The sequence below is a fragment of the Notothenia coriiceps genome, unplaced genomic scaffold, assembly GCF_000735185.1.
Source record: "Notothenia coriiceps isolate Sejong01 unplaced genomic scaffold, NC01 NC01_scaffold00018425, whole genome shotgun sequence".
Classification (NCBI taxonomy): Eukaryota; Metazoa; Chordata; class Actinopteri; order Perciformes; family Nototheniidae; genus Notothenia; species Notothenia coriiceps.
The window spans coordinates 460,917-481,438 of NW_011351126.1; the positions used below are offsets into that span (position 1 = coordinate 460,917).

The 20,522-nt window shown below is 44.1% G+C and overlaps 1 protein-coding gene across 1 annotated transcript in view; it reads right to left on the minus strand.

The window, feature by feature from the left end:
* Nucleotides 1-20,142, minus strand: part of nrxn1a (neurexin 1a) — a 52,614-nt gene extending 32,472 nt beyond the window's left edge. Inside the window, exons 1-5 of the mRNA XM_010777685.1 lie at nt 19,776-20,142; nt 17,120-18,524; nt 11,096-11,125; nt 1,374-1,675; nt 178-222 (exon numbers count right to left, since the gene is read on the minus strand). Of these exons, the coding sequence (XP_010775987.1) occupies nt 178-222; nt 1,374-1,675; nt 11,096-11,125; nt 17,120-17,852 (1,110 nt within the window). The 5' untranslated portion in view covers nt 17,853-18,524; nt 19,776-20,142. The remainder of the gene's footprint in view (nt 1-177; nt 223-1,373; nt 1,676-11,095; nt 11,126-17,119; nt 18,525-19,775) is intronic.
* Between the last annotated feature and the right edge of the window lie 380 nt (nt 20,143-20,522).

Genomic DNA, 20,522 nt, shown 5'->3' on the forward strand with positions numbered 1-20,522 from the left:
CGGGGGGAGGAATATAAAGAAAAAGAAGTGGTTGGCAAGGAGGGGGGGCGGGGCTTTTTTAAGCGTAAAAGATTACCAACCGCATTTATCCTTTTATTGGTTTAGTTTTGTCTATGGTTCAAAAGGAAATAGACACGGGGCAAACCCAAACTAAGAAACAATTAGAATGATATCTACCGAACAATGGAGTTTGTTTACCATAGCGTGTCCAATGCCTGAGTGCTTTGTAGGAAAGGGGGAGAAAGGAAAGCAAAAAACTGTGAACAGAACAACTTTCGGGAAGAAAAAAAGGAAAGCTAGAAGGCCTCTGGTGAGGTTAGAAGGTTGGTTGGAGCGGTTTCGCTAGGAGAAGGGCACAGGTTAGGTTAGTAGTATGAATCATTCCATGGATGGTGGTTAGTTTCACTAGCAGGTTAGTAAAGTTAGTAAAGTTAGTAATACAAACAGGCAAACGGTAGAGGCAGGGCACAGGTGGGTTACAAGCACTTGAGTGCTAGTGACCCTTGACGTTCTCTAGTTCACTCTGTCTCTCATTCGCTCACACACACACACACACACACACTCGCACACCCACACACACACGCACATACACACACGCACATACACACAGGCACACACACAATTGAAAAAGCACTCACCTAGAGCTGAAAGCAGTGCTGGGCTGGTGGTTAACCCACTGTAAACTAAGACCAAAACCTCAGGTATTTTCTTCCTACCACAGCATCACTGCAGATGGACAACAGACCACTGACCGTAGCTTCTACATTGATTAGTTTCCTGCTGCGGACTTTTCTGGTCTAAGGTCTTTTCTGCTGCCCCTGAAACATCTGCAGCAGTCACTGTGGTTCACCAAAGTCAAACACACACTGAAACTATTCAACATGGATTTAAACATAAACACTGCCACTGTCAATCACTTTTCAGTTAACAATTATATCTACAAATAAACAAATGATCGTCTATAACATTTTGAAAAATAATCAAAAATGCCCATCAGTTTGCCAGAGCTCAAGGTGATGTATTAAAATACTTGTTAAGTCTTTCAAAAACCTAAATATATTTAATTTACAATAAATAAAACAGTAAATCCTCACAATTGACAAGCTAAAACAAGCAAATGTTGGGCATTTTTGCTTAATAAAAGGATTTTAACTGCTGCCAATTAATTTATATTGATCTCTAATCATTTAATCACTAACTGAAATCCAGTCAAGCTTCCATCCATTCGTTAATCTACCATGTTTTTGTCCCTCGCTAAGACCCTTCAAGTTTGTCTACCTGAAGGTTAACAATATGGTGTCTACTCTCATAACTCCTCGCTTCTCCTCTGATCGCTCGGTCTCTCTCTCCTCCACCTCCTGTTGTCTGGTTACCTGTCTCAGGTTGCGGGTGACCTTGACGTCGTGCCAGGAGTTGTCGTTGAACTTGCCGTTGACGGGCTCCACCAAGGCCTCGAAGGCCCCGGAGCCTAGGTTGATGACGAGTGACACGGCCCCGTTCTTCAGAGCTAGGTTGACGTAGTCGGCCGACTTGCCGGTGTGCAGCATCAGGCCGTTGCGCTGCAGAGTCTTGAAGGAAAGCGTGATTTCATCGCTGCTCGACTGGATGGGGTTGGGTGAAAGGTCGTAGCAGAAGAACTCGGAGCCCTTGAAGGTTGCAACGTAATCCTCTCGAGCTGGGTCAGAAAGGTGGAAGAGGGAGGGAGGAAGAAAAGAGAAGGGTGGACTTTTGTTAAACATTATCACAATGATTACTACAAATCCCAAGCTACATCGCTTCTTTCCACACCGCTCTTCACAATATGCTCAAAGATGATAACATGGAGGTTGTTCAGCGAGTAAAACAAAGCTCTGCCTGGTAAAATTAGATTTTGGATGTGCAACACCAAACTTTTTGTTCAAGATGACGAGGAAAACGTTGTTATTGTCAAGCAAAGCCTCACTGACGCCAGCACTTGGAAGAGACACTTCCTTCCATACCTCTAATCGTACATGGAGTGGTGTGTAAACAAGCTTTGATCACTCATGTGGGTTGGAGATTAAACAGTGTGGCTGAGAGAGGGACAGTCGTGAGTCTGTAGTGTTCCAAACTCGTTATAAAACCTGCCATCCTCCCTTTTGAGAGAACAGCTGTGCTGGCAGTCTGAAGTGATGTGGTCTTGTTTGACAACATGGCTCAATCCGTGATATTCGTCAAAAGCTAGAGTGTGTGTGTCTACGTTTGCAAATGGTTAGGAAGGTTTGGAGAAGGTGAAGATGGAAACAGCAGCCTGTGAGCAGTGCGGCAGCCGAAGCGAGCAGCATTGGCCAATTAGAATTCAGAATAACAAGCAGCCAATGGCGACTTACCTTGCACACCCTCACTGACCCCCAAGGACACGAGACCAAGGTTTTGCAATCCATCATCCTTAAGCTCACACTCTCTTATCTACTCTCTCACACCTACTCACAGCCATAAACGCAAGCCAGCAGAGGAATAAATATGCACACCTACACACACATCTGCGGAGAAAATGATCGTACTATTGTGCCGGCATACACAAGCAGGGGCGACATTATCTGTCTCCTTCACACCCATCCCCCCCCCAAAGCATTCACCTTCCTCCGCATCCGCTCGAGCTTTCTTCTCAACACCATCCCTGTATCTCTCACAACTCCCTTTAAGCTTCACGCAAACATTCCTCTCCGCTCATCTCGTTGGCCTCTTTTTCTCCGCTCCGTGGAGCCTCTGGCGTAACCACCGACTTTTAGTTGACGATAATGAGGAGAACAGAGGGGGGAATTCTACACACACACTAGGTCAGGCTGGAGCAAGACAGACACTCGGAGAGGGAGGGGGTGGTGGGTTGCTACGTAATGAAGAGACTGAAGTGTAATAGGTTATTAAGGTAGTGAGAGGCACAGAGAATGGTGTTAAAATGGAATTGGCGGCACTCAAGTGAATAACATGGAGAGAATAATGAGGAAAAAGTGAAGAATAAATCACAATTCAAAGAGCAATTGTCGCCGCCAATTGTCTTTCTTCGCTATGAAAAAACCCCGACGTGTGAATGCCAATATTCGGTATGAGTGAGAAACAACAAGTTGTATGCCAGCATGTGTGTGAGCTCCCCCTGGTGAGTGTGATTTCTTCCCTTCCAGCATGTTAATTAAGAGTGTGTGTGTAAAGAAAATTCGTGCAGCTTGCGTTCCAACACGTGAATGTGTGCGGAGAAGTGTATGCTCCATATGTGTGTATGAAATGTGCGGGGGTGTGGGTGGGTGCTGGTCTCTGTAAATATTGGTGTGTTGCTGTCAGAAAAGCTATTACCAACTCAGGGCCTCGGGCTAGTCTTTACTGAGGAGCGAGAGCGGGGAGGAGGAGGAGGGACACACAGACACACACACTATACAGAAAGAAAAGCCACAAATGCTCACACATTTACACAATCCCACTGACACACACAAGCAGACAAATGTAGATGAGGTGGCGGAGAGAGGGTGCGGGGGCCAAGTTGTTCACAATGAGAACACACGCAGCCGTCCGGCAGCATTCTCGCGGTAATTTACAGAGGTGCCATTAGGTTTCAGTGCGGTGCTCCACTATTCTGTTGCTAATTTACAGACATGTCATTAGAGCAGACAGGAGCACATAAAGCATCTGCATCGATTTGGAAGCTCTGGCCCGCAACAACAACACTCGTACACGCGCACAAATCAGGCAGGAAAATGTATATTGGATGACACAAACACAATGATGAACATGTGTCGCGAACGCATGTATTCAGAGCATACGGACATAACTAAGAGCACCCACACACACGAGCTGAAACACTCTCAAGTGGGCAGGTTGGAGTGGATCTGTTGTAGCTCAGATTAATGGAGTGAGTCAGTATTAGCTCAGAGTAAACAGTGAGACAGACACTGACATACACACCACATGTCACACTTCATCCTGTGGAGAGCACTGTCGATCAACGCAGGGAAACAGGACGATGAAGGAATACAGAGAAAGGAAAAGGAGGGCAGAGGAAAGGACATTTCTCAAGCTAGAATATTTATTTTCCTTGGGAGATTTTTAAGAACTATTAGAATACTGTTTATATATATATCAACTTTCTTATAGTTGTTAGCTAATGTTTTTTGTGAGCTTGATGTGTGGTTGTATGGATAAGTCTGACTGTGAAAATGATACAATGCTCTCTTGAAAAACAGATCTTGATATTAATGGCACTTTGCAAGTAAAGGAAAGGAAAAAGGCTTCTTTCAAGATATTCATTATCTAATTTTTGTTTTGTAGATTTCTTCTTGGTATTGATTTATTGTTGGTTGTTTGACTTTTTATGTTTTTTAACCTTGAACAGTGTTTTCCTATACATTGGTGTTGTGGTTATATGTATGTATGTAAGTTCGGACTGGAACTGTTAAATCAGCATTGGTAATTTGACAGATGATTTACTGATTAACACCCTTAAGATGAATTGATTGAGAAAGTTGTTTCTTATTTTAAAAAAATACCAGACATTTCAAAGCTCAATCATATGAGGTTTTGATATTCTCTTATTTTCTTATATTTATAACATTGTAAATTGAATAGAAAGATTTTGGCCCGTAATTTGGTGTTTTGGTCAATTCTGATGGGCATTTTGTTCACTATATCCTGACATTTTATAGACTTAACAATGAATCGAGCAATTGAAAAAACGATTAACAGTTTAAGTGATACTGATAGTAATCTTTGGTTGCAGCCTTATCTGGCTGAAAATGTTTTTCCTTTTCTCTGCTCTCCCTTGGAAAACAGATCTTGATCTTACTGAGACTATCTGATTGAATTAAGTTACTAAAGGAAAGGACAAGATAGAGAGGGGAGCAGGAATAAAGGAAGGGGGAGGGGGCGTAGGAAGTGGTTTACAAAATAACCGAGGACCTAGTATGGAGGCTATAGTGGGAACAGGAAAAAGGATGTAAGATGGAGGATCATTGGCATTGGACTTTGAAGGCTGTCATTAAACCAGTTTTCTAATGAATAAAGCAGCATGTGGGGAGGGAGGGAGTGAGGGGGAGAGAAAGAGAGGAACACTGATCTGGTGGTAGCTGCTACTGGGACCAGCTGCAACTGTGCCGCCCCTGCTCCGATCAAACACACATCACTTGGATTTATCTGTGTGTTTGTGTGCGTAAGGCGAGTGTCTGTGTGTCTTTGTCTCTCCTCATGGGTCTCCTCCTCAACATTTCACACACTAATTTCTCATTTCCATGGCAACCCCGTGTTACAGGGGCTACAGCAAATGTGTCCGTGCATGTGCGTTTCGGAGGGAGAGGGGAAGAGTGATGGGGAAGGAGGGCGAGGGAAAGAAATAGTGATTGAGTGAACAGTACATTATCATGGACAGCTGTACTGAATCAAAATGGCGGATGGAGGCTGGGAACACATCAGGGGAGCCTATATTACAGTATACGGCACCTGATGGAGGGAGCAGGGTGGAAAAGATGCAGGGTAGAGAAAAAGGGGAAAGATGCAAAGAAAGGGTTTTGAGAGAAGAAGGAATAAATAAAGGGAGACGCAGAGACTCATTGAGATGGGCGACACAAAATGGAAGAGAAAGAGGTAGAGGGGTAGAAAGAGAGACAAGGAAAGGGAGTGGCATAGAGCGAGGGATGGATGGCTAGAGAGAACGAAAGGGAGAAAAATGCTGGTGTATCTAAATCCTTGTGTAGCAAGCCTCAATCATGGCAGCCCTGTCATTCTGGAGATAGCACACTGCAATTCCCCTGCACCTCGTTTTTAGCCCACCATGCAGTTCTGCTATCAGTTCCTCTCAGACTGTGCACACACGCAAATGTGCACACACACACATGCACGCGCATGCACGCGCGCACACACACGCACACACACACACACACACACACACACACACACACACACACACACACACACACACACACACACACACTGCACCCTCACACAAACAGCTAATGAAACCCCTTACAGGAGGTTGTTAACAAATAACATGAGCATAAAGACCTCTTTTCATAAAGGTAATGTAATGGGTTTTTAATGAATGCTGTGGCTATTTCAGTTGTTGTAGTTATTCCAGACAAGCACCACAAGTTAATGACTGTTTGTGTGTGCAACGCCTGTGAGTGTGAGTGTGTGCTTTCCTGTTCATGTGTTTGTTCTTGTTTTGGCAAACAGCAAATAAATGAACTTCAAATGCCAGATGGGGTACTGAAGTGAATCGCCAATTGGGCCACTACCCTCAGCACCCTCAGACACAGCGCAGAAAGTGCTGGAACAGGTAGATAATTGGAGCACCGACGTGCCTGTTTTCTTTCCTTTTCTTTTCTATAAAGGGAGTGTGTGTGTGCAAGAATAAGGTATCTGCATCACTCATGAAATTTGGCTGATGCGAGACTGTGTCAAGTCGGGGAGCCCAAGGAGAGATGCAGCGCCCCTGCTGAGAAACGCTGCAGTCTTATCTCCCTTCCTGTCTCCCTCTGCGTCTCCGACCTTCTCTTTCCACCTCTCTTTCCCCACTTTCTGAATGCGCTCCTATCTTTCCTCACCATCACTTTTCTACACTCTTTTCACCCTATCCTGCCCACCCCTCCCTTACACCTTGCAGCGAGCCTCAGCTCTATCTTTTTTCTTCATCCTTGGTAAACGGGGAGTCCGTTTGATGTCTTTATTTTTAGGTGTTAAAAGGGTGCATCAGCTTTGTGTCCCATTAACGTTGTGGTGAATGCGCGAATATGTTAATGCTTACTTGCAAACTGGATGGTAATTGCGTACAATTACCAGTAAATGTATACATTTACTGGTGGGATTGCTTTACATTCCCCATAGTGAGTTCTGTAACTGTGCATCTCTCTGATAATGTGGGGTAGAGCTCTGTATGTGGTGCTGTGAATTTCATTACAAGAGCTGCATAGGTGTTAAGCATTAATGAGTGTTGTAGTACAGACTGTAATGGGTGTTAGTAGCAGAGAGTACAGGCAGAATTATTCCCATTACATTGAAAGTGTATATGTAGACAAATTGTGCATTTTGCAGTTAAAAACTTTCTTGCAATTACTTTTATCACTGCTAATGGCCAGAGGGGGCAAAACTTAGTTTTAACAGTTTTTTTTTTTAAATTCACAGCTCAAGATGATGCCATCAGTGGCCAAATTCATGCCAGTCACTTGGGAAGGCAGCCAATCACCAAACACTTGACTCTTAACACCAAGTTTCTCGCTCTCACCTCGACTGCAGTGCTGCTCACTTGCCCATCTTGCTAAACTATGAAAGCATTAAAGCTACAGTGGATAATGTGTGTCGCAAAAATATCTTTCATTGGCAAATATGTAGTATATTACATTATTATTTACTTAAAGTTGTAGATGATTTTGTATATTGTTGGTGTTTTTCTTACAACGATGAAATATGAATAAAATCCCCTTTATATCCTATTTTTTGGCTGGCATTAGGAAATATTGAATTTTGTTCGAAACAATTCAATTTTATAGTTAATTATTTATTAAAATGGTTATTTGATCTAATTTCTGATGATGATTTGGGCACTACACCACTTAGTATCATAGTAATGGAAAATGTTTTCCAGTTTAGTTTCAGTGCCTGTATTATATTCTCCTATAGTGCGATGTATTATTAGGTAATGATGAGTAAGAGGGAGGAAACATGATGTACTTTGCTGGTACTGACTGGTTCCTCTTTTCTTGGCGTCTGCTAGCACTCCCAGTCCCACATATGGTAGAGTCAGCACAGAGCCCGCCCTTTTTGTATGTGTGTGTTTGTGTGTTTGTGTGTGTGTTTTTATGAGAAAAGCACGCAAATGTGTATGTTCGGGATGAAAGAAGGGTGAGGGGAAGGGACAAAAACAAAAGAGGCAATTATAAAGAGATCCAAACAGTGTGACACTGAGCATGTGTGTGTAGGGGAGTGTGAGTCCATCTGTGTGTTTTTGCCATAAGACAATGTGTTAAAGTGTGCCGCTTTGATTGCCGACGCTTTATGAGTCACAAATGATGACTCACAATCCACCTCCCTTTAACATACACTCATGCACCCGCACACAACACGCAAACATACTGAAACACACGCACCTCGTTCTCCGTCCTGCCTTCATCCACTGACCGTGAAGAATGTGTGCAGGCAGCCTTACTCATGCATATTTACACTGAACACACACTCACTCACCTACTCAGCGGGCACTCTCTAAAGGTTATTGCGCGTGAGTGTGTGTGAGTGTCTGTTTGTCCGTCCGTTCACGTAAGCGCAAGTGTAAAGGTCACTTCAAGCGAGGCGGACCACTTGTCTATGCCATGCACAGATTATTGGATTGATATCGAGAACTCTTGGACATGCAGACAAACCACCGTTATTAACCGGACAACCTCGCCTCAAGGCTAAAAACATATAAATAAATACCATAAACGAGCATCGCTGCCAATTCCAAGAGCCACTCCTCAATCCTATTCAGAACCTACAATCGCTCATTCACCCAGGACCCTTCACGGTCTATTCTTGGCCAGACAGAGAGAACAGAAAGGGCAAAATCTGCTACTTGGCTTTAAGCACATTTTCCATCCAGATTATTGCTGCTCAATACTTTTCAAAAAAAGCACAACAAAAATCCATTTCCCCCCTCTTCCTTTGGCTGCTCCATACTTATGAAAATCCAATTTGGTTCCCTCTTTTCTTTCTTCACCCTCTCAAAGTGATTAGTGATCTGTGGGTATCGTTTCCAGGGAGAATGATAGCTGTGTTTTATGGAGCAGGGGAAAGGTCCAGGGCTCCTCATCAGGACTGATGTCCCTTGCAGAATGACGGGGCTGGGAGGGCAGACGGGAGCACCGCTGTCCCTTTGCAGATACAGCCAGTTGCTCTACATCACAGGAGAGAAGACGACTCACTTTATCTCTCCCTCGCTTCCTCTTTCCCTCTCCACTCCCGCTATCATTCATTCCTTTAGCTCTTCTCTCACAGGCAGGCACAGTCGCTTTTTCTCAATTTCTCCAGCACACACACACACACAAGCAGACACACAGGCTATATATCTTTCTAAGGCCCCCCTCCCCACACCCAATCCACCCCCTCAAAGAAACTAATTTCAGCTTTGCGGGCTCCTCAAAAAGCCTCTTTACGCTGAGCTAACCTAAGCTAGGCTTCATCTGCGCCATTTGACAGCCTTTACTCCTTAGTATGCAGAGCAAAAACACACTTAAACACACACACACACAGTTTCTAAAAGATACTTCAAAGGTTTTAAAAAAACAAAACAATATAAAATAATCAGCCACAGCACTACATTCAGCATATCAAAATCCAAACATCCATAATAGTGAGAGCATCCACTATACACAAATACACTGAATACATTGTGTATTAATGCCAGAACATATGTTAATACATGTCGGTCCTTAAGTAGGTGATTTAAAATGCTGAGCATAAGCCAGATGAAGCAATTACATTTTCCCTGCCACCTGGATGATTCATGCCAGACGTTTTAAAAGGCAGAAACTTCGCTGTAGCATTCTACTTAGCAAATCAAAACACAACAAAAATGCTCAGGAAGAAATATACTTGTCAGAGTAGAGATGTCTAACTGTGATAGATGAATGAAGGCATCATTTTTGCTCTATTCAAGATATTTCCATCCACAAGCCTGGATGAGGTTTCATTAAATAGGAATAGCGAATACATGGCTGTCACAATGGGAGACAGCCGCCATCAGGTCCTCTCTCATCCAATCAAAGAGCACAATAGACGCAGATCAGCCTGTCACGGTCAGGCCTGTCTTTTATGTGGGTCAATCAGTGTATTCATCAGCGTCATGCGGAGCCGACCGATCCAGCAGCACCTACCTTCACAGATTTTCAAAAGCACCATAGGCTGGAGCTCAGCCGCGTCCACACGCACACTTTAGTATGAGCACGCTCACACACACAGCTTACCTTACCAAAAATGAAACATTCCAATTCAATGGCAACCGAAAAATGAGAACTTGAAGCGGAACCACTCTAAAGGTCAGCATTACCATACATACAGGGGCCTGTCAATGAATTCAATTTCAACACCACCCACCACAGCCCATTAGCCATACATGGAAAAATAAATCAAGGGGTGGGGGTACCTCTGAGTTCTCCTAAAATCACAGAGGGTGGTGTCCCAAATATTGAGAAAGAAGGGCAGTAAGGAAGAAAAAAAAAAGGGGGAGAAAAAGGGCAAGAAAAGAGAGCGTGTTGATCGGTGGACAATTTTCAATAGGTAGAACAGTGTTACTTTTTCGGAGGGTGTGAATAACACTGGACAAATCGGGGGTTGAGGCAGTGATTTAAAACACAGGAAGATCGGTTGAAAATCACATATGCTCGCCGATGTGAAGACCAGCGACAGCAAAGCGAGACATGCTGGAAGCCGATTAAAAAGCCATGGATGAATGTGGAGTGTTCCTCTGAAAACTGCCACAGTCAATGATTCAAACCATGATGTAAAAGCACACATGCACATGTATGTATACATCACACACACTAAAACACTCCCATTCTCTCAATCAAACTCTTACATACACATGAGAGAAAATGAAATGAGGTGGAAGAGTAAAGACCAATTTCAAACCATCCATGGAAGTCAGTCGGTCAGTAGCTCCATTTCCATGACCTGGAGCCTTGCCAAGTCTAACCCAGCAAAGCACCGTCGAGCCACAGCCAATCGAAAGCCTCTCTCCCCATGGTTATATTATATATCCCAGCAGAAGTTGCTCTCAGGCTCATCACTCTCTTCACAAATCAAACCAATCTTTTTTTTTAAGGGCTATATTTCATTTATTATTATATAATTGCTCCACTTGCAAATGCCCAAATCATCTATTTCAGTTTAAATTCAAACTGAAATTCCTGATGAGACCAAATGGGACCGTTTTATAAAGGAAGAAATCTCAATTAAAGAAAAGAAACTGACCTTAGTTCAGTGCCTAGAGAGACAACTTCCTCCCGCGCCAGGTGGTGATGAATTGGGGGCGGGGATACAGGGAGTTGTGAGTGTAGGGGTGAGGAGGTAGGGGGGTGATGGTATAGCAGAGGACAACAGGAAGTGAGGTAAGAGGATGCCATACCTTGGTCGCCAATCATCAGGTGTGCCAGACCTTAAAGGAAGACAAGAGCACAGTCAGCACAGCAAAGGATCATGGAGCGTGAAGTGTGTGTGTGTTTGTGCATATGTGTTGTTGTCATACAGGAGTTTGTCAATGACATGCTGGTGAAGGCTAGATTTCTCTGTGCAAAAGTGTCTGTGCATGTGTTGCTCGTTCTCTAAATTATTCAAAATGTCTAAAAAAAAAAGCTTGCATTGAAAACACTTACTCATCCTAGGCTGCGTTCCTACGCACTAACAGGTACGCACACAGGTCTGCACAATGCTGCTCGTATACAGTATGTGTGTGTGTTCCTACAGTATGTCTCTGTAACCTTGAGGCAAGAGCCACTTCAGATGAATGCACATGGGATGTGGAACTTACCAGATGTCAGCATCCAATCCCTACATACCCACTCAGACTTACATACATTTACGCTGTCTACCTTGATCTGTATTCCCACAATAGAGGATTTAATGAGCACATGAAGGCCAGAAAGAAGAAAGTAAAGGACAAGACTGCCATGAAAAAGATATAAATGGGAGAGAGAAAAGATGACAACAGAGAAATAAATCGAATAAAAAATGAAAAAGAGGAAGAGGTGTTTGAAAAAAGTAAAAATAATGACAGACAGATCGACAGAGAAAGTCAGATCGATAGAAGTGCAACCTACCTGGAGTGTAGCTGTGCTCTGGATAGGTGTTGCGGCCGGGCGAGGAAAGAGAGAGACAGACATTCATTAACATGCATGCTAAGCCCTTGGGTTACCATGGGTACTTACTGTACATGCACACCCGTCCAGGGTTACCGTGGTAACACACATGCAAAGTCCACGCAAACGTCACAATGAATACCATGCTGCACTGGTAGCCAACACGGAGGTTTGTCTGAATATAAACAGCACAATCTCTCTGTCGGACTCCACATGTGTACATATGCATTTTTTTAAAAAGGGGGTCACACACATACCCACCCACACTTGTAGATACAGAGGGTGGAGGGGGTGTGGGCGAATATATACTCTCCTACCTGTATGTTTCGATTCAAGAGCCGTTTACCCCAGAACTTACCTTGCAGGCCGCTTCCTCTCCCCAGAGCCCCCCGACAGATAGCATGCAACACACACACAGCGCGCATTCAGTCCCACAACCTCTCTCTCACTCTCTCCGCCTTTCTCACACACACACACACACACACACACACACACACACACACACACACACACACACACACACACACACACACACACACACACACACACACACACACACACTAACATTGAATATGGTAGTATTAATGATGTGAAATAGCAGGAAAATATCAAATATGTAGGGGTAGATTAGCAGTGCAGGAAGACAAGGGGCATGCATGGTTCAATACTGGGACACAGTGTGTGTATGCGCATGTCTGTGTATGTTTGTGAAATTGCGTGTCAGTGTGTGCTCATCTGAGAGTTTCTGTGCCTCTGCCCTTGTGCTAGTAGCATGGCAGAAACAGGTGGAGCCATTAGCATGCTAACAGCAATTTGCCCTCAAGAACAATGCAAGCCAGGCCAGGCCTAACAAGCCCGGTTCACTCTGCCTTCACTGGAGGGCAGAATGGCTTGACACTGACAGTAATTGCATTTATGCATAGGCCTGCCCACAATATCTTCACTACATCTACAAAATCGTATTATTTTTCTCAAAAACTGATGTATAAGATATTGATGTTCTTTAAAACACAACCCTTTCCTGGTAAGGAATACTGCTATGGAATATGTTCAATACTGTCAATCTGGGGATAAAGAATGCTTACGCTATATATTTTTTTGCTTATACTAAACATTTATTATAATTGAACCATGGAGATATTGTGTAACTGTAAACGTGAATGGAAACTAGCGCTGCCACAGTCAAATTACTAATGTATTGGTCCTAACACAGTCCTAATGATCCCTTATTTCCTCAAGCAAAACATACTCATTCTGTGTAAAAGATCAACAACCGACTTTTCTTCCCTCTCATATTCAGAGGGTTATAATTTCATCTCAAAGCTTTATTGTTCAGTGAGGTTGACGGCTTCAAAAAACATAATAATTTCAAGGTTCCATATAAAAGATAACCTTATACAAACTCTGCCTCGCTGACAAAAGAACTGCGCAGTACTCATGACTCATAAATAATACCTATTACCAACGAGACAGCTATGCTCCAGTACATACATTCATTTAAATCACTGAACATTACTACTTTTTTCTTCATTCAAAGAGGGATTTTTACCATAGCTCTTATTGCGCTCTCTCTTGCCATCAACTCAATTTCTTTAAGACACAATCTTCCTCTTCTCCAGAGTGCGTTAGTGCACCTGAAGAGAGGTTTCTGACGTATGATTAATTGGGATCCTCACTGGTAATGTTAACTTATGCGTGAATATTATTAGCTCAGCCTGCAGATCGTGTGGTTGGATATTTCCCACTGACTGAGCCCTCAACTTTTCAGACCAAAATGAACAGCAGTACCTGTTCCATGTACATGTCCAATTTAAAAAATAAAGCATTATATACCAAAACACAGCACTCCAAAAAAAAGTAAACCCTCCGCTAAGGATACACCATCTGCTCTATTCTCCACTAAGACCTCTCTGTAAGTCTGAACTATTTTCAGAGAACAAGTTTGATGATTCAGAAAGGTCTGTGAAAGGACCCAGGCATCGGAAATAATCTCAAGATGTTGTTGCACTCCGTGTCCGTGGTTTATTTTTTGTTAACTGGCTCCATTTACTGCTGTTTATTTCTGTCTGGAAGGCTTCGTGTTCACTGGAATAGTGAAGTGATATGATGAAGTATGAAGTAACCTTTTAAAACCAGCCATTAAGCTACTTTCAATTTCCACCATCATCTAACATTATACTCTAAAACCCTGCAGCAATTTCTACCCAAACTGTGAATAGTCGAAGCCAGCCCTGATAATACCGTATGATTTCACATTATAGCAAATTACTAATACTAAATATAGCACTTCTCACCCCGTGTACATCCATCCAAGCACACCTCATAAATGGAATAACTTTATGAGATTACTATTACTGACAACGGCCACTATTACAAAGGGAAAAACATATATTTTTGCCCGCACTTACTCACAATTGAAAGGTGATTCCATTCCCAGGAACATATATTTAAAACATAGACTAATAAATATAATTTTGTCAAGCAGCAAATTGCCAGTCCAAAGCAGTTATTGTAACTAGAGAGAGCTTTTATATAAAATGTCTGCACCTCTTTATTTGCCTGTAGAGCTGCACTGCTGCTAGGTGCCTCAGTGCTGATGTGACTCATGGTTGTGCTGCAGTCTGCACACTACCAATGTGTTTCTCCAGGTGTTTGCATGTTTGTGCTACATGTGTGTGTGCAGGTGTGTGTCAGTGCTGTCTGTGTCTCCCAATGTGCCCTAACCAGAGGCAAAAAAACAGCAAACTGCATTAGACCGGCTCGGATCACTCAGAACTCTGGGGGCAGCACAGAGTTTCTGCAGAGCTGATCACAGATTCGCTTGTCACTAAACGAAGAAGAGAGCACTAGGGCTGCAGAATTTTTATTTTATTTTTTTATTTATCGTTTAATAATTTGATGTAATCAGTTAATCATTAAGTCTATAACATTTATTTTCTTGTCAGAACAACAGCCAGCCTTTAAAGTTGAAACATTTACAAAAATACAGTATGTAAAGCCATAGCTGTTTAGCAGTTTTGCTTTACAAGTCATTTTAAATGTAAGACTGCAATGAATTTCATTATGAAATAATTTTCTAGAATAATTGACTAATCATTTGGTCTCTAAAAGGGAGATTTGAATGCCTGTTTTTTAATCTTAAAAGATGTGTTTAAATGTATTATTTTGTCAGTACAAATCCCAAAGATATTCAGTTTAATTTGATATAAAACAGAGAAAAGAGTGAAATATTTGACAGATCTTCTTTCATGGAAGATCATTCTAACCATAAATTGATTGACAAAATTAAAAAAAACTTTCATCATCCGCAGATTATTTTCTCGATTTATGTCTAAGAATTTTGCACAGCCCAAAGTGATCTGATCAGTTAGCTTGTTTTATTCAACATTCTGTCCAAAACTCTTAGAAATATAATGTACTATCAAATGTAATTTGACAATACGCATTGGAAAACTAGTTTTGATCAGTTATTTTTGAATTTTTCTCTGACTAATTCTATTTAAATCATAATTGTCTCTCAGTTAATTCCAGCACAAGTGAGCATAATCAACCAGCTACCCTCCCCACCTGCTTGAATACTTAACACCAGAGGTCAAGGCAGCCATTATAGCCCTGAGGATGCCTGTCATACATAAACATACAAACACACATACTCCTTACCACACACATGTATAAATACAGCCGATTTGTGTCAAACATGATGCCTGAAGTCACTACAAGCTGAGGCAGCTGTCGGCAGCTGCAGGCGGCTGCAGGCAGCTCTAGGCAGCAAGGAGCTAAGGAATGGGGGTAGGGAGGAAGGACGTAAGAGCAAGGACGGAGAAACACTGCTGGCATGAGGTCTCCCTATTAGTCCTGTCTCCATGGTTACCTAGGCCATCCCAGTGTCCACTAAATGCTAGGGTGTGATACAGTGGGTGGCTAAAGGGGGGTGTGATACTGACAGTGGTGCTGGGTGGAGTGTGAGGTCAGGTCGGTGACAAACGGTGACAAGCGCATATACGGCAAGGCCACTCTTTGGCAGATGCATTTGTGTCATTTAAAAATGTAAATCGCTGAGGCGAAAGCTGGAAGGTATCGCTGGCATCAAAAAGAAAAAAGAATAGGAATGGGGAGCGCTAACGATTAAGAATGCAGATTGGCTCTGAATGAACTGAAGCGAATCTGATGACACACACTGCCAAGGCACACGGAGATGAAAGCATTTGCAGTACTGCCCATAACAAGGTGGCTGAGTTCATTAAACAGCTGTTTCATTTTTCTAATGGCCAACATTACAGTGCCCTCTATAATGGAACTTGTATTGACCACAGGCTTGTTTGACATTATTAAGGGAGGGCGTTCTTGTAGAGTTGAGACATTAAAATATTAGCGAAACAGCATTTGTCTTCTGCCACTTCAACATAAAAGTTTGTTTACTTTCAAAGTTCTTTATATTTATCAAGTACTACTGACAAGACATGTTTTCCTCTTTAATACTGCATAAGAACACATACTACACACACACACACACACACACACACACACACACACACACACACACACACACACACACACACACACACACAGGGCATCTTATCAGGCTGCATGCTGTCCAAGTTATTGGCAGGCCATATATTGTATACACTTCATTTCACCCTATGTATTGATCTTGTGAAGGCCATCTTGAATCAATGCAAATCCATTAACACAGGCAGCCAGGTGTCAGCCATGTAACGACCACCGATTTCCAGCCTCTTAGCCTAGTTCCAATTAAAGTCTTTCAACACGAGCCAACAACCACATCCATACAGGATCCATATGGTTATTGTGTTTTGCCAAACACACCAACTGAGCCCATCAAGGCCTTGACACGACCAGCCAGGTTTACAGTGATTTTCGGGTAACTTGTCTCAAATCTCCAGACTCTTGAGCTTGATAGTCTGACTGCAACAGCTGTTGTCAAGCACTAAGCCCCAGCTCAACTAAAAGGACTGCACTTGTTGTAAAGAGGTTTCGTTATGGAGGTTCATACTAAATTAGGATTCATTGGCAGCCATGAAAAATCAATATCAAACATATTCAGTATGCATGTTTTGCACTGTTGTGAAGGCTGCAGGTCCATAGGCACCAATTGAAAGGCAGCTGTGAGGGTGTGAATGAAAAATAGATGTCTACACTGAAGGACTTTTTGAGTTGGAAGTATAATTTTGATATGGATCCACAGATGTAAGTGTGTGTATGTCTGTGTGCAATTGTGTTAATGTAAAGTATGAGATGTACATATGATGGGTCAGCATGGTTCTGGGCCTTACCTTCGCTGCAGTCGTTCCCTTGGAAACCGGTGTCGGAGCAGTCACAAACGGCCTGGTCGTTGACCACGCTGCACACCCCTCCGTTCTGGCACTGGTGGTCCGGCCCACAGCCAGCTGTTACTGTGACGCCCCCTGAGCTCTCCAACGTCGATTGTGTGCCGTTGATGCTCACCCCCGTGATCCAGCCACGAAAGGGGGGGTGTTCCCGTACCGAAGGGGATGTGAGGCGCAGCGGCGAGGAGTGTAGCTCTGGCGTCACCCCGCCTATGTAGGTGTGGCTGAATACGGTCATGTCTCTTCTCTTGCTCTTCACTTCCGCCCAACCCTCCAGTCGTCCGTCCACCTCCAAAGAGGTGTTCCTCCAGTCCCTCTTGACACGCACTGCGTGCCAGTGCCCATCACTCACAGCCACACCTGATTGCAGTTCTGCTGGCTCAGCACAGAAGATTGAGAAGCGCAGGCGGAGGTGGCCGTGGAGAAGCAACAGTTCAAGAAAGTCACAGAAACCCTCATCATCCAGGTAGAGCAGCAGGCCCTCCTGGCTGTGAGTCCGCAGGCTGAAGCTCAGCACACTCTCGCAGCAGGCGTTCCACACCGGAAACCGCCCCCACTGGCTGGACACTCCTCCAAACTCCAGGGCTTCCCCATGGGCCTGGCCCCCCACGCTGCACAGGCACAGCCCCAGGAAGAGCAGGGGGGCTGCCGCCCACACACACACCGCCATGACACTCATACACACACTCGCGCTCGCACTCACACACACACTGGAGGAGATAGAGGCTAGAGCTGGGGTGTTCCCTCTAGCCTACAGCTCATTGTGACAACTGCAGGGCACTTGGTGGAACCCTTTCTTTGTGGCTCAGGTGCACCCTGCTTTTTTGGTAGTGCTCTTCACAGAGCGAGGCTTCTATATGATACAGCCCCAGTAGGGAAAGGGGTCAAGCAGCAGCTCCCTCTGTCCTTTCAGCACTCTTGGTGAATCTTCTTCTGCCTTGGTCTGGTGTTTGTGTGTTCTCTGATACGATCAATGCCTCCTCTCCATTCAGTCTTTCATTCTTCACTTCTGACATATGAGATTCCAGGAGTGTGTATCTGTGTGTTCATCTGTGTGAGTGTTAAATAAGTGACAAATGTGAATTCCATCTTTGTGCCCTAGATAGGGCCTTATCCCCCATGAAGCCAACTCCCCACGGAGTATGAGAGTGTGTGTGTGTGTGTGTGTGTGTGGGTGTGTGGCTCACACATTGGTAATGGAGAGAAATGGCGCCGTCATAGCTGAACTTCACCCCTTCTCTCTATCCTAGTAGGGCAAGAATAAAAGAGTGTGTGGGCAAATATCTGTGTGAGTGTGTTTGAGTGAGGTATGTGCGTCTTTCACTGCCACGTCATCACTCTCTCCAGCGACCTACAGAGAGAACAGAGACGGCACAATCAACCAGGGTCACACACGCAAAAAAACACGCACACACGCACACACACGTAAACAATTATGCACACTCTCACACACACAAAATACGAGCCTGCTATTATTCTCAAATTACCCTCTCCTGCATTTTTGCACACACACACACACACACACACACACACACACACACACACACACACACACACACACACACACACACACACACACACAGACAAAGACACAGACACAGACATCACATTGTCTCCTTACAAATTGAACAGGCCCAGATCATGAGTGTTTATAAAAAATAATTAACAAACACAATAGCATCAAGGATTGTGGATAAACCATAGACTGGGATAAACAAGTACAGTATAGGCACACACAGAGACATACACACAAAGCACCTCCTCAGTAGATCTCCCATCATGCCGCAGGAGATTTGTATAAGGTGGCTTACCTGCGACCGCCTTAACATCATGATGAGAACATGTTTTTTATCACTTTCGAAACTTGACGTTGACAGTATATGAAGTGACAACGAAACCGAGTGTGCTTATTTTAAGTTATTTATTAAATGATTGTATCGGAGTTATTTATGTTTAGTAATAGCGGTGGCCACCTCGCGCCTCTGTCAACGAATCTGTTCACAAAGAGCGGGAGCAGCACCGCGCGCTGCGGCGGATGACTCGCCTCGCGTTATCGAATTAACGTCTCCGGAGCTCATTTCCAACAACTGAACACATTCTCACCCAACATAACAAACATGGGTTGCATTGTACACACACACACACACACACACACACACACACACACACACACACGCACGCGCACACACACACACACACACACACACACACACAAACACACACACAGTTGGCTACACATAGCCTAGTTTATTCTCCGCGAACCTTTCGAAGACGAAAAGCGGCAACATCACGGTTATTGATAGACGGGGTGAATGAATGCGGTTGAAATATCGATTGTCGATTTGCGGCCATAGCTCCTCTCCATTTTTTCTCCCCCACGCCCGCTCCTTCACTACACTGGGGTTCAGTCTCATCACCTGCGCGCCCTAGCATTTAACTACAGCTCAGCTAAGCAGTAACACGGTAATTACTCATTTTTTTTATCACGTACTGTGTTAATCTACATCCCAACCTGTAACTGTGATGTGACAGCCCCGCCCCGGTTAATGAACAGCGGATTCCCTCAATGCAGGCACATATCTAGGTTAGAAAACCGACCTACCTCACGCACATCTGGTGGTTCCGTGACAACAGTGCGGCGCGCGACCCATCGATTTCCCTTTCCATCTGAGAAGGATTTCAAAGGCGCGAGAGAGGAGAGAGCACCGGCGCGCCTGGTGGTAGATAGAGCCGGTCTACCGAACAGGGACAAAATTATCACAGGCTCGCCTCCAGGCGACAAGGTGCTATTGCTCTCCCCCTCGCTTGCGCTCTCTCTCTCTCCCTCCCGCTCTCTCTCTCTCTTTCTAGCTCTCCTTCCTTATCTCTCTCTCTCTGTTTTAACTCAATGTCTCTCTCTCTCTCTTCTCTCTCCGTCCTCTTGAGAGGGAAAAGGTGCAGTCTGATGCTCTTCGCGAGACTCGGCAGAGGGAAAGTCACGTGGACGCAAGAGAGAGAGAGAAGGAGTGTGTGTGTGTGTGTGTGTGTGTGTGTGTGTGTGTGTGTGTGTGTGTGTGTGTGTGTGTGTGTGTGTGTGTGTGTGTGTGTGTGTGTGTGTGTGTGTGTGTGTGTGAGAGAGTGATGTAGAGGGGATGGGCGGGGCTACGCGCTGCTGCAGCACCTTGGACAGCGCGCACTTACCGCCCGCACGAAACAGAAACGCAATTACCGGAGGCAGAAAATAAGGCGAGAACCGGGGTAGAACCAAATGATTAAATCCGTGAGTGACAGTGACGATGGCCGTTACCAGTGCTTCAGGAGCGTCTGTAAGCAAGTCAGCGATTCAATGAAGTGTGTAGGGGGTGAAATG